Source organism: Thermobia domestica, chromosome 11 (assembly GCF_964235325.1).
Source record: "Thermobia domestica chromosome 11, izTheDome1.hap1.1, whole genome shotgun sequence".
Taxonomy (NCBI): domain Eukaryota; kingdom Metazoa; phylum Arthropoda; class Insecta; order Zygentoma; family Lepismatidae; genus Thermobia; species Thermobia domestica.
The window spans coordinates 19,251,762-19,267,325 of record NC_137464.1 but is presented as its reverse complement, the minus strand read 5'-3'; the positions used below and the strand labels follow the sequence as shown (position 1 = coordinate 19,267,325).

The 15,564-nt window shown below is 35.9% G+C and overlaps 1 protein-coding gene across 3 annotated transcripts in view; it reads right to left on the bottom strand.

The window, feature by feature from the left end:
* PolA2 (DNA polymerase alpha subunit B) overlaps window positions 1-5,121 on the bottom strand; it is a 69,108-nt gene extending 63,987 nt beyond the window's left edge. Inside the window, exon 1 of one of the 3 annotated variants that reach the window (XM_081730176.1) lies at window positions 5,011-5,121. Coding sequence is in view for 2 of the 3 variants with exons in the window: in XM_081730177.1 (XP_081586303.1) it covers window positions 4,679-4,754 (76 nt within the window). In the remaining variant the exon portion in view is untranslated. Of the gene's footprint in view, window positions 1-4,678; window positions 4,857-5,010 lie in introns of those variants that run through there. The other 2 variants (XM_081730177.1, XM_081730175.1) reach the window with 2 other exon arrangements.
* Between the last annotated feature and the right edge of the window lie 10,443 nt (window positions 5,122-15,564).

Genomic DNA, 15,564 nt, shown 5'->3' with positions numbered 1-15,564 from the left:
CAATATCTCATTGAAAATGCCACGACACTTTTAAGAACGACAGAATCTCTGAAATTGAATAAAATTTAGCTTACAAAGCAAGCTATCTTCGTTTTGTCACAACCAACTCCGGTCTTTACTACTATTTGGGGTGGGGATGGGCACCTTTGTTCAAAGACATCGAAAATCAACAATCAGTTCCCCATGTATTTCTATGGGACTAATTATCAATAATCTTGCTTCACAGTTCACCCGCAGTTCTGTTGACATAAGCAGGTTAGCATAATACTTAGGATTCAAAATATTCAGTGGTCGAAGTGAGATTGCATGCGGTGGTATGCAATACCACTTCTGGTTTTTCAGTTATGGAGGCATACCATACCACCTTTGTTTTTTCAGTGATCCAGACTTACCGTCACTGGGGAATATAACTTTAATAAATCCATTTTGATACACAGAAATTGACGAAAGTCGAGTAGAGGTTCAAAGAGTTTTCCCGCAGGAAATTGTTAATATAAAAAGCCGGCTTTTGAGCATTTTTGTTTATAATTCTCTATAATATAACTAAAGTTGTTGGAGTAGGATCAAAGTCTCTGCATCTACACAACACAAGCGCTTACTGCATTGCTAGAGCTATAAAACATTAAGAATTCTCGTTAGTGCTTTCATGAATAGTCCGGATAGGATTGAATTTAAATTTTCGAACTTCACAATAATTGTCCCACAAAGGTAAGATAACCGCCGAAGGTTAGTGACTGTTAGTGCTTCATGAAACACTAATCACTTAATGGCAGTGCCGTCACAATTTAGGAGTTTTACCAAATAACTCGAGCGGGGCTAACTTCAGGTTTTTCAATTTTTACACAATTATTGTAAAATTCGATAAATTTTAATTGAGTTCCGTCCGAGTGATTCACTGATAACTCCTAAACTAAGATAGCAGTAACATTAATGCTTAGTGTCTTTCGGGTGAGGCAATTATTGTAAAATTTGCTAAAATTAAATTTACCACAGAGTGAGTTATTCACTTATAACTCTTAAACTATAATCGCGCTAACACTAATGCTTCGTGTTTCGGGAAGCAATAAGGATGCACTAACTTTTGACGTCTATCTCACCTTTGTAGGACAATAATTGTAGAATTAGAAAAATTTCAATTTAGTCTTGCAAATAATGTTCACTAATATAGAGTTGAATCAAAGCACTAACGTTAGAGTTTAGTGTACTAATGGGTACTAACGATGCACTAAACATGTCAAACGTTTCTTTAGTATTTGAGATGCGTGCGGGGCTAAATTTAGACACGTAGCATTTTCCACTCTCTAAAATTCTTCCACCAAATTTAAAAGCACTAATAACAATATATTAGTGTAATGATTACTATTACGTTCGGGAATTTAACACAATGAAAAATACCCCATGTATTTCTTATGGGAGCTTCGTGACTTATAATTGGCTATATCTACACTAATAATGAAGCACTAACGAAACTATTAGTATTTTCTACAAGCACTAACGATGCACTATCGAATGGTAATAACCTTTTAGTTAGTGCTCAAACTGGGGGCCAAGTTCATGTTAGGCTCAAAGTTTTTTTTTTACTTGTAGTTCCTACACTAATGAAGCACTAACGTTAGGGTTGGTGGACTAAAAAGCACTAACGATGCACTAAGGATTGCACAAAAACAGATCATTAGTGCTTTTGAATTTGGCAGTAATTTAACGCAATGAAAAATTCCTCATGCATTTCTTCTGGGAGTTTCGTGACTTACAATTGGCTATATCTATACTAATAATGAAGCACTAACGAAACTATTAGTATTTTCTGGAAGTACTAACGATATGCTAACGAATGGCACTAATCTTTTCGTTAGTGCTCAAAGTGGGAGGTTAAATTCACGCTAGGCTCAAAGGGTGGTTATTTGTAGTTCCTACACTAATGAAGCACTAATGTTATTGTTGGTGCACTAATAAGCACTAACGATTGCACTACAAGAAGTCAGTAGTGCTTTTGTATTCGGCGGTAATTTAACGCAATGAAAAATTCCCCATGCATATCTTATGGGAGTTTCGTGACTTACAATTGGCTATATCTACACTAATAATGAAGCACTAACGAAACTATTAGTATTTTCTGGAAGCACTAACGATATACTAACGAATGGCACTAATCTTTTCGTTAGTGCTCAAAGTGGGGGGGCCAAGTTCACGCTAGGCCCAAAGGGTTTTTCACTTGTAGTTCCTACACTAATGAAGCACTAACGTTAGGGTTGGTGCACTAAGAAATACTAACGATGCACTAACGATTGCACTACAAGAAGTCATTAGTGCTTTTGTATTCGGCGGTAATTTAACGCAATGAAAAATTCCCCATGCATTTCTTATGGGAGTTTCGTGACTTACAATTGGCTACATCTACACTAATAATGAAGCACTAACGAAGCTATTAGTATTTTCTGGAAGCACTAACGATGTACTAACGAATGGCACTAATCTTTTCGTTAGTGCTCAAAGTAGGGGGGCCAAGTTCACGCTAGGCCCAAAGGGTTTTTCACTTGTAGTTCCTACACTAATGAAGCACTAACGTTAGGGTTGGTGCACTAAGAAATACTAATGATGCACTAACGATTGCACTACAAGAAGTCATTAGTGCTTTTGTATTCGGCGGTAATTTAACGCAATGAAAAATTCCCCATGCATTTCTTATGGGAATTTCGTGACTTACAATTGGCTACATATACACTAATAATGAAGCACTAACGAAACTATTAGTATTTTCTGGAAGCACTAACGATAAACTAACGAATGGCACTAATCTTTTCGTTAGAGCTCAAAGTGGGGGGGAGGCAAGTTCACGCTAGGCCCAAAGGGTTTTTCACTTGTAGTTCCTACACTAATTAAGCACTAACGTTAGGGGTTGGTGCACTAAGAAGCACTAACGATGCACTAACGATTGACACTAATTTTATCGTTAGTGCTCAAAGTGGGGGGGCCAAGTTCACGGACGTACTGAGGAGCTAAAGCATATACCACGAACCAACTTGTGCTAGGTGGCCACTAAAGCACGAATTCTATCTAACCGAGTCAGAGCAGGAGCGCAGCAGGGGTGCCCGAGCGGAGAAGAGGGTGTGTCCGTAGGAAGCTGGCGCGTCACCGACGGGGGGCATATTCATAAACAAGGATAGTGGAAAAAATATATAAAATCATTTTCACCTTCAAAACACTCAAATAATCGTAATAACTCTTACTTTCAAAACGGCTTCACTGGTTTCCCGGGTACAAATGGCCCGCTGCGAAGAGAAATTAGTCTCTTTTAATTTTTACTACTTTTCTATACTCGCATAGTTGATCTTACGTTTCAACATACCCATGACGCTGCAAAAACTATAATATGACGCTCTTTATAACACAATTCTTTGTAATAAAATCGTATGTTTGCATTACATCCATCGCAAATGTCAATTGCTAACACGAACAGAACATTCCCGCCGTTTATTTCGACCTTCTTCGCATTTTTGTATTCTTCCGCCTTCCGCTTCAGTAAATAGTTACACTTAGAATATTCACTCCCATTCAAAATGTATTTCAATATGATATCCACTGACAGAAATTACTCATTCACACACTACTTCGTTTACGAAAAGTGTTTGACATCGTATTTTACCTATAAATTTTGATTTTGGTAGAGCCGTCTGCTCGAAAAAAATGAAATCTAAGTTTTACGTCCCACGCTTATGTCGGTTAGGCTAAAGGAGACGGTGATGATGAGAGATGAGTGAAATGGTGGAATGAGTAAAGTGGGAGGAAACGGGAGAACCCCGAGAAAACCCACGAGCACGGCGTTCGTCCACCACAAAGTTCACTTGGCGGGGGCTGGGATCGAACCCGGGACCCCAAGCACCAGAGGTGAACGCTCTAAGCCGTCTGCTCGAGTGAACCCGATCCAACTACAGGGTCCGACATGGTTACGAGTTAATCCGTGCTGGCAAGGATCTAGAACACAGGTCCCCCTTCCCATTTAGCTGTAATAAGCCCCCCCCCCAAAAAAAATAAATAAAATAACTTGCCCTGCGGGATCCAACCCACCTTCACTCGCTGACAGTCGTTCGGCAATATTAGCTGAATATTAAACTTTGCACAGAAAGAAACCAACCAAGCTACAAATCTATATGGGAGAACCTGTGTTCTAGAATCTTCCCATCCGTGCTGAACAGGTTACACTTTCATTAATGTATTTCTACCCAGATACGCCCTGCACAGGTGAGAACACATGTTCAGATTTTCTACATATCGGTCTATTAAAATATTTCGAATTTATTAAATAAATTTTACAAATATGTTGATTCCTATAGTAAATCTGTACCGAAATTTGCTCCCTATGAACATACTGAATTTTACTTATAAATTTTGCAAAATGTGGTTTGCCTGAAGTTGACTAGCACATTTTTTCATACCAACATTCAAACAATCAAGGAAAATTTGGTATCAATTTTCAATTCAGAAGTTTAGTTGTAATATCTGCCACTTGAAAATCTAATTTAACAATAAAATTTTAAAAGAAATATCCAAAATGCATTATTCTCAGATATCTTGTACTTTCCTAGGTTCTCGTAAACGTCTTCAAAGCGAGGACAAGTAACATGCATTAGCAAGAAACCGGTAATGTAAAAAATAATTTCATTCACATCTAAGAACTTACACTTGTTAATAATTGCTTCTGTAACACTAATACCAAACACACTCCACTGTTCCTCTAACTGATTACGACTAACCATTCTTAATCAAAATCCATTCACTTGCTACCAAGAAACGCGCGAAAATGTTACACTACAGCAAGCGCCACGCACGACCTTGAAACTTCATTGGTTGTTCAACAACCTCTAATAACGTCAAGCTGACATGTGTAATGCGCAGCTTAAGAATTATATTTATACTTGTTAAATAGTCTATTCTATCGTTCTATAGTTACAATTTGAATAAAGTGGAAAATATTTTTTCTAAAACTAAATAAACTTGATAAAAATAACATACCTTTTGCGATACGCGCCTGCCTTCCTTCTCGCAAACACCCAATTGAACACAGACTATTCAAAAATTAATTACTTCAAATTTCACTGCTCATAACGCAAACATTCCCTGAGTATCTAACATATTCCCTCAAGACTTTGGACCTCATTCCGTAGCAGATTTCGCTCAATTTTAAAGATCGAAAGCAACACAATGCCAGGTACAAGCTGTACCGATTTCGCAAACTAAAACATAATTCTATCACACAGGTTTAGCACATGTACCAGAGATGGAGTTGGTTAGTGGATCGTGGGTCAACAGGACGTGACCCACTGAGACCCACCACGCACCGTAACCAACTCTAACATAACGACCCACTCTGCTTAATGTATTGTAGATAGTACCTCCTAAACAGTAGTTAATTTGTCTACGTTTTATTTTCAGCGCCTCCATTTTTTTTTTTTTTTTGTTTTTCATTTGTATCTATTTAGGCCTACTAATCTCAGATAGTATATCTAAGTGAAAAAAGAAATTCAGGCACTTTCAGATACCCGGTATTAATATATGTAATTGTAATAATAGCAATAGGACTTATTATTTGGCTATCAAGACACAATCAAATTTTACACGTTTTTTTTTTTTCTTTTTCCTTTACGTTGACCTATTTTACTAGAATTTGAGACTTACTTTTCACTGATAAATATCTGTAATTCAACAAGGAAATAATTGTATATTACAATTAAATTGAAATTCATTGTAACGACAAACACTTTACCATTTTATAAAGTAAAGGTTATATTCACCGTTACTGTAACAGAGCGGTGCTTGACCGATTGGCCGTAGAAATGCAAACGGTAATGGTATAATTAATAAAACAAAATGTTGCTAAAAGAATGAGAAAGTTTTGTTTTTGTTTTATTCTTCTTATTTACTGCTCTTATGACATGAAATTTGTCACATACATGTCTTTGCCGATTATACACATATTAACATTATAAGAAATACCGGACGAATTCGTTATCAAATTATATTCCTACAACAACATATTTATAGACATGCGACAATAATTTTGGACAAGAGTGTACATAATTTATTTGACAAATTGTAGTTTGAAATAGCTTGCAAATCTTGTAATTGTAGTTTTTGACCAAAGCAATCGCCTGCAACTTTTAAGCAGCCTATTTTCTGTATATCACATAGAAAATAGCTAGTTCCAAGCCTAGATAAAGTGTGAGGGAAAGTTGCAATAGCATTGATTTGTCTTATAAATTCTGCCAGAACGTGACGAGATGTTCTATGTTATGAGGAAAATTTAATTTGCTACCTGTGAAATTTAAAACTAATAATTTCACTGAGATTCCCAGTTTACCTGGATGAAATGCCCTCGAAAAATTACAGTTCTCGCCTTGCAAAAGTAATAGATGAGACAGGAGTTGTTTTTGATTAAACCATGATAACTTGCTATGTAGACTAACTTTTTATTCAATTTCGGGACTTTTTCCCCATTCTTAACAGTATCGTTATGATACAATTAAAGGTTGCGCCCTAAAATCTGCCTGTAGATTTCGGGGCAATACAGAGAAAAAGAAAGAAAGAAAGAAAGCAAAATCCAATAACAATATGCATCTTTTCTACATCAGATACTCCCAAATCTTATTTTCAAGCAACACTTGTGGTACATACAGTAGCTCACTTCTGATGAGGGCTGTTTAATCCCGACAAGTGCAAGTTATATTTTGTGGTAAACAAACCTCGTGGGGATGGTCTCTCTTGGGAATATTGTTTATGTCATCGATTCTTGCATTATCATTAATTTCTTTCATTCATCAATGTTTTCATAGCCTTTGAGCGTAATTGAGAGAAGTTAAATTTGAATATATATACTACATAGGCTTAGAGAGAAATATTCGATGGGAGGGGATATGTAATAACTATGATAGTAATATCTTCCTGTTGTGTTTAGTAGAGCGCATGTTCACTTCTCTTCCTGATACTCTCCCTCTCCACATAAATGTGAAGAGTACGTGGGATGAACGATGAAAGTCATATCTTCACATTTCTGAGAGACAAGATTTTTTAAAACTGTTTTACATGGGACATTTGACTTTCATCGTTCTTCCCGCGCATTCTTCATATGTTTCCTCCACTCCTTGATATTCAGGTTCCAAATACCGAATTCCGATATTTTGTCTCCCTGTTATTTGTTTATTTAACTAAAATAAGTAAACTTGATTTTCCTTCTTTATTTAGAAATAATAAAATATTTGGAATTTTATCTTACCCTTTCATGAGTTCGTGAGGTATACTGTGGAATACAATACGCCACTCTGGAAAATTTTGGAAATGTATAAAATACAATCGGGGATCTCATCCAGGTCTCCTGTCCAATGCAGTTATTGTGTAATGCTTGAAGTAATCGTCTCTACATTTCCTTCACGGTTCGGTTAAAATATCCCTTTATCTCGTTTCCCTGAATAAGTATATACTGTAGCCTGTTAAAAATTTTCTACACGTTTGGAAGCGATGTAATGTAATGCTTATAAATTAACCCTCCTCCACACATTAAGATTGTCACTTTTCCAAAATTTAAATCTGAAATCGACTCTAAGTAGTACATGAAAGTTCAATGCAATTGGTTACAACCCCCATTAGATACGTCCCTGATATTCTGTTACTAAAGGAATTTCAACCTAGAAGCAAGGAAGAAATGCAGATAACAGACATATACGGAAGGGCTTTGCAGAACATGTAGGCATATATACTGTATATATAATATGTACAGTAACTCTTTTCTTTTCAGAAATTTCTTTCCTCACTCTATAATGTTGAGAAAGATACTGAAGCACGAGAAACTTCAACAGAATGAAGAACATGTGGCTATGTTTTCTGAAATCCCTCCAACCTAGAGTTTCCGAAAGTGAATGTCTGAGTTGAAGAGATGGCGCTGTAAACAATAAGTATTGGAGAGCTTTGCTCTCATTTTTTATTCAATTTTAACTCTTTACAATTCATTACTTTGGACAATTTTATTATTTGTTACAATTTTAATATATTATATACATTTTCAATATGTTAATGTTCCGCTTATCCTTCTGTATTATTACATTAATAGTGTGATAAACAATTTCACTTAAAACAGGCAATTCGGCCATCTTGGCTCGTGCCATTTTAGTACATTTACTTATTTGAAACAATTTATAATTAAAAACAAATATAGTGATATAGTCCACAAGGCCCTAATGGCTGGGACTTCCTTTATAAATCTCCCGTAAGGGAGGTGACTGAAAGAAAGAAGAAAGAATGTCTGAGTTTCTTGAACATGAGTGCATATCACTATTTCTGAATAATACAAATACATAATGAGTGTAGCGACACAGAAAACTATTGCCCTTATGCTGGTAATAAAGTCCCGGAGAATTGAATTTTGCAAGAGACTACTTTTCCTCCTTCAGAATTCCTAGTTATAAATATAAATATTTCCTTTTCCTTTCAATTAGTTAACAAACTATACATTGTTCAGTGTAAGCTCTAAACTCCGATAAACAAAATATTTGTATCCTTCCGCTTGTCACAAATACGATTGGCTAGTGATGTATCACTCCCACTCCCCACAGGGAGGAGCGAATTATGCACGTGCATTTTGACAATACTGTCTCGTGTTGTCCAGATACTTACAGCAGCAGCAGAAAATAAAGAAAAACTCGAAAGATTAAAAAAAAAAAAAAGTATTTGAATTTCACTCGTAAACAATTATTGCTTAGTGAGTAAAGGTTTGCCTTGTTGGTTTTTCACCACAACACACGCGGAACCGGGATTCATGCCAGTCATCTTTCAGACTTCAAAAGCAGAACACCCGTCCACACTTGAGTTGGCGCCATAATTACTGCGCATGCTTAGTGTTTATTTCTATTGTTTTATTAGTCACACTCCATTGCAGTTTTATTAGATAATACATATTATATTTTTGTCATTTATAATAATATAGCAGTTTTATATGAAGCTTCATAGTAAAAGTAATAATGCAATCACATGAACTATTTTGCGGAGGAGTGCAAGCGTCGGTAGGACAACAGCAAATCAGCGAGATTTAGTTTCACGAGGCTTTATTTATCGCAGTTTAGAGCTTACGCCGAACAATGTATAGGCATAATCAAAATATATTGTACTTATTAAGCGATGTTTTTTTCCTTTGCTGAGACATAAATGAATGTGTGCACTAGAACAGTTCTGAGTGGGTTGTATCCGTGTATTGTTTCAGTCTAGAAGTAGTATTTGAAATAAGCTTAATTATTTCGTCAAGCTGTCAAGCTACACCTTTTGGTTTATGTAGGTTGGACGCTAGTGACATGCGAGCACGAAGCGTAAGTATGAACATTACTGAAGTTACAAGAAAGAATGTTAGTTACAATTAATAAATCTAAATTGAAATATAATACAAATAACACTTAACGCACGTAAAAATTATGCATATTATTTATTATTTCAATGTTCAGATATGCTGCATAGCTAATTTAATACTGCATTGTAGAATTGAATCAGTCATTGTTAAAAGGGATTATGTGTCATTTTGAGCCAAATTGAATTATGAATAGATTCGTAATGTACTATATATTAGTAAACCTGTATGTCAGTGGGAAAGCTATGTTATTATTTCACTCATAACCCCGTTTTTAAACACTGAAACAACTATGCTTAGTTTACCATATTAAATATATATATATATATATATATATATATATATATATATATATATATATATATATATATATGACACTCTGCAACCCTGTCTATCAGAGATATTTCATAATAGCCTGCAGCGGAATATCTTCATTTCCCTTTCTAATACTTGCTAAGAATGCACTAGGTGTCCCTTCTGTTTTGGGTTGATGACAATCAGATTAAGAAAAGAAGATAACCACTGTAGGAAATGACTCTAGTTCAGAGACTTCAGGAAATAGACACTTGGACAAATGACCCCTATTTCGTGAGTGAAGCCCTCTCAAACTGCTTTTCCGGATCCGCCACTGTTCATAATTTATTTTACAACAAGGAATTCATTTCGACATGTACTTAAAAGGAAATTTACTAAATCTAGAATGCAGAAGGTTCCAGTTGTAATAATCTCCTATCTAAGCGGTATTTTGGACCGGTGCAAAGTAACCCCGAGTAGAGGCTGATACCGCCTTTACTTTTACTCACAGTTTTACTTTTTTATGACTTTAAAACGTTTCACATTTCAATTTCAACTATTGCATTAAAGACCCATTATACACAGGAGTATTCTAAAAAACTGACTAAACTTTGACGGAAATTCTTGTACGTATATCTTTCAAATTTTGGCGGCCTTTACAGTGACTAGTTTCCACACCTCTACAACAACGAACCCTCCCGGTAATTAGAACTAATGTTAATCGCCAACATTATAGCCAAAATACAGTCTCTATCTTACGGTGCTCTATCTTACGGTGGCAGTTGAAACTTCCTCTCTACTGTTCATGGTTTTACTGACAGAAGACTGTGATTTTTTTTTTCAAATTTTGTGCAAAGTAACCCGTCTTACGGTAATAGATAACCATCAGTGGTTTACTGATACCGATTCATGGTCTTAAGATATAGCTAATTACATAACACTTCACCAAAACAGAAATTGGACCAAATTTACTACAACTTCCGGTTTCAAAACTGATTTCCATAGACCAAAACGGCAAGAGATATCGAAATACTGTTTTTTTTTTCAATTTATCCAGCGTTCCAAGGATAGGTTCTAAGAGACAAATTTTTCTTCTATTCGAACCGGAAGTGGTTCAGATTATCAATTTCCTGTTTCAATTTATCGTCAAAGAACAAAAATGGTAATAGAGTGCCACAAGCAGTTTTCTGCAATTGATTCAGGGTCTCAAGAAACATATTATCACAACCCACAACACTCTATTGAAAGCGGAAATTGTTGAGATTAACTACTGCTTCCGGTTTCAATACTGATTTCCGTAGAAAAAAACCGTTAAATATATATCAAGAAGCGCTATCTCTCTTTTTGTTCTATGGCGATAAAAGTTGAAACCGAAAATCATTAATTTTAATCATTTTAATCATTGTCAGGAAAATCCTGTCTCGACTCGTCTCGTGCGCATCCCTATTCCCAATAAGAGGTTTTCTCTCCTCCTTAGCCCTCTATTCAAACTGGAAATGATTAAAATTAATGATTTTCGGTTTCAACTTTTATCGCCATAGAACAAAAAGAGTAAGGAATGTAAGTAAGAGAGTAAGAGTAAGGATTAATGGCTTCCTGTTATGAATTCAGCGTCCGAGGAGCAGGTTCTATCTTTGAGCTTATCAATCTATTGCCACCAGTAGTTATAGATGTACTACTACAAGTTTGAATATTAAATTCCCATAGTTTGGAAGTCTACCATAATTTCACTCTGTGAAACGAAACTCTTCCTTTATTCTTATTCATTAATATTTTGCATCCTTCCTGTGATCTTTTAATTTAAAGTTCATCCAGAGGTGTTGTCTTAAACCTTAAAACAAGCTTTAAAAAAATCCGCAAACTCTTTAAACGTGGAATGATTTACACTTGTTTCGAAAAGTATATATATATAACTCGAAACTTTATTTAAATCTAATATCTTCGACGGACTGAAAGACACGAAACAGAAATCATTGAGCTCTGCTTGGTTAGTAAGAAAGGTATCATGGGTGCCCACAGAGGGTGGCAAGAGGGGGCAATTGCGAATTTTCGAAAAAGGTTAACATTTATGGGCTCTTCTGGTGACAAAAGTTTGAGTTTAATTGCTTTCGTGAGTCGATGAGTGTTGCTTTTTCAGAATGGATATAAGACTTTTTTTAAGGGGCAAAAAGTTCTGAATACCGTTGTTGCATCTGGAAGTGTAGAGAGGACTGAAAATATAAAGGATAAGAAACGAGAAAGCGAGGATGATAGGGTAGGTGACGCATCGTGCTCAATCGTCACATGTGCTGGAACATATAGTGTTGTAAGCCACGAAAAAGACATTCAAAATTATATAGGAGCACATCATGTGGATGATAATTTAAAGTACGACCTGCTACGCTCACCAGGATTTCAAGAGATTCTTAAGATTTCAAACCTGACCTACCGGTCGGAAATTCTCGTCCTTTCAGACATCAGTGGATAAAGGATTATAGGTTCTCCGTTTCTAAGGGACCTTTGTATCACACGTATGTTTTACTTAAACCCACTGTTCACCATGGTGTGCAGGATAGTTTTATTATTAAGCCCTTTAAAAACTTTTACGAAACAGTTCGATATCACATGAAATCTGTACGAAATAGTCAGTCAGTGGAAAAGACATAAATGATTTTTAAATACGATGGACAATAAAGCAATGAACGTGGTAGAACAGATAGATTCTAGACTTAAAAGCAAATTGAAAGTCGCAGAAGAAACCTAGTTCCTATATTATCTTCCATCTTTTTCTGCACAACACATAATTTACCTCAGACTGGGGCGTGTTTCATGATCTGTTAAGACTTTCGTGTCGAGACTAGAGACATTCCGCCTTATGCAGAGTTTTATTTTTTTTACATATGATTAGTGTCATACTAAAGGGCTGACTACTGCAGGAAACATAGGTTAGTCGAACTCTTTAGTATGTCACTAATCACACGTCAAAACGACTCTGCGTAAGGCCCATTGTGCTCAAAGAACACTTTGAAAGACGACCGGCCAATGCGAAATATACTTCACGTTGAATTCAAAATGAATTGATTTCTGTTTGTGAAAAAAGAATTTTAAAATACTTTAGTTAAGGAAACAAATAAAGAAAATCATTCTCAGTAATTACTGATGAAAGTGTGGACATTTCTGGCGTAGAGCAGTTGTCAATAGGAATTACGATATTTAGTCTCAACTCTAAATCAACCCAAAATAGAATTTCTTGGTTTTGTGGCTCTACAGGTACTAAATGCAAAGGCAATTGTAACTGAAGTTTTATCCTTTTTGACAAAATGTGACCTTGATATGTCGAAATTATGTGGACAGAGTTATGACGGGTGCACCAGAATGGCAGGAGTGGAAGGTGGTGTGAATAAAATAATACAAGAGCAATAACGTATCCTAAGGCGTTATTTCTTCACTGTGCTAGCCGTAAATTTAATTTGGTTATTAATGACACTAATAAAGTTAAACACGTTCGAAATTCAGTTGCATCTATGCAAGATATAATCAATTTTTGTTTTAATAATGCTATCCTAATATCCAATCTATTGATTCTTTTTATATGTTTACTATATAGTTAATGAAGGTATCACGTGCTAAAATAATTGATTACTTTGACGTAAAGGATTAAGTGCACGCGTCTCATAATTGTGTGAAAAAGAGGGATATATATATATATATATATATATATATATATATATATATATATATATATATATATATGTGTGTGTGTGTGTGTGTGTGTGTGTGTCTTGCCCCCTTTGGAAAAAATCTTGCGGGCACCCATGAAAGGTATATTAAGCGTTTCCACTCAATGCAGGTGTTTAAAGGTTAAAGCAATCTGGAAAGTCTGTGGTAGTTTCGAACGTTATAATTAGAAATTTATGATTATGTTGAATGGACTGTTATAACAAACCCAATACTGTTGTATCTTGCCCTTCTTATTGCAAACAAATATATTTTGTGAACCAATCCACTAATATCACTACGTACTTTCCTGCTGGCAATCTTCCAAACAAGTCCACTGCTACCAAATCCGCAGGCTTCTCAGAAATTGAGAGCATCATCATTCCTTCCAAACCTTTTCGCGCCAGTTTGTTTATTTGGCAATTATTTTCCTAATTTAATGATTTAAGCTTGGCAAAAGTTCGTTTCATTTTTCGTGAATCTTTTGACCCGAAATATTCCCTTGAATGTTTGATAATATAAAAGGATCGTGGTCTCTAAGGGCCTTAAGCAGAGTTATTTTGACGTATGATTAGCGTCATACTAAAGGTCTGATTACTGCAAGAACCTTGTTAGTCGAACTCTTTAGTATGGCACTAATCATGCGTCAGAACGACTCTGCATAAGGCCCTAAAGATCTTAATATGCAAACTCACTATTCAGCCTCATGGTTTTCCACTTTTCTTTTTTAAATGTCCTTCAGCCTATAATTGGCCCTGCCATGACAACTTCCGGGGTCTTTACCTTGTTACTTTTCACCAATTCAATTACCCTCTTTAACTTATTCCATCTTAGCATATTTTCTAATTCTTTAATAAGTCAGGGCGGTATTCAGAGAATTCGTTAATCGAGGATTAGTCGCAGTCTGGTTAGACATATACTAGATCTTGACTAAAGAAGGTGAACTGTGTGGTATTTAGAGTCTACTCTGAGTACAACTAAAAAGTTGATTGGGTATTAACTTATATAACCCCAATGCATCAGGTGAGAAAAATAAATGTGGCAACTACGGAAAAGTAGATGAGCGCATGCGTAGTCTGTAAAAATGAAAATACATGAAATACGAAATGTGTCGCACGCTAAACCGTGGGTAAAAGATTAGCCTCTGCACTAGATTAATTAGTCAGATGTGATTAACTTCGGCAAATACAACTTCTTAATCAGACTCTGAATATAATTTTGATAACCATCCGTTAGTCAAATCTGTAGTATGACGTTAATCAGACGTCAAAACGACTCTGCATAAGGCCCTCAAAGGCTAACGTTGGAACAACCTCGTCAACATCTCTCATATATTTGTCGTTTAACGTTTTTTTCTCAGTATTGCCCGGTGGAAATCAACATAAAACATCAGGCATTACATGGATAGAACCCTTAACATTTATGACTGTGAAGTCATAATTTATGATTTCACTATACCAACACTGCCAACATTTGTTGAAGAATGAGACTCTCGGATTATACACTAAGTTTAAACTTTATGATCTGACAATACCACTAATTTTCTTTCCGTCAGGAATTGAGACATTTTATGTAATCGGAATCGCACTGTATGTTCTGGGTTTGTAGTTGTTCTTGACGTGGCTGCAAAAGGAAGTAGTTCATTTTTGTCACTTAGCTGGTTCAAATGTGCTCTGAGCCCCACTTTAGAGCCATCGACTCCCAAGGAAAATTCTTATTCGCATCCGAGTAATGAAGCATTAGTGCTATAATCGATCCATGATTACAGGATTTTTAAATGCATTTTCAAAAGTACAAGGCGTGGCAAAAGTCCAGCACACCCTCTAATTTTTGACAACTTGAGGAAAGTTTGTGGGTAAGCACCAGATGGTGCCATTCGGCACCATGGCGACCAGCTTGAAGTCCGCCATCTTGAATTCAGGCCCAATATTTCAAATGGGAAGCAAGCATGCGGTACATGATTTTAGGTTAGAATTTCACCAGAAATAAGAACCTGAAGTTATTTTTCACCTACCTTTAATCAGTAATCAACTTCCGTGAAGTGAATATTGCATGTGTGATCCTATAAGATTTGCTCTATGCTCCCGTTGTGGTACACATATTATCGAGTTACTGCAAGGTGACCTCTGACAGATAGGTGCACATGTTGTAACAAAACGAGAGAGAGGATTATTCGCCAATCACAGCAGTAT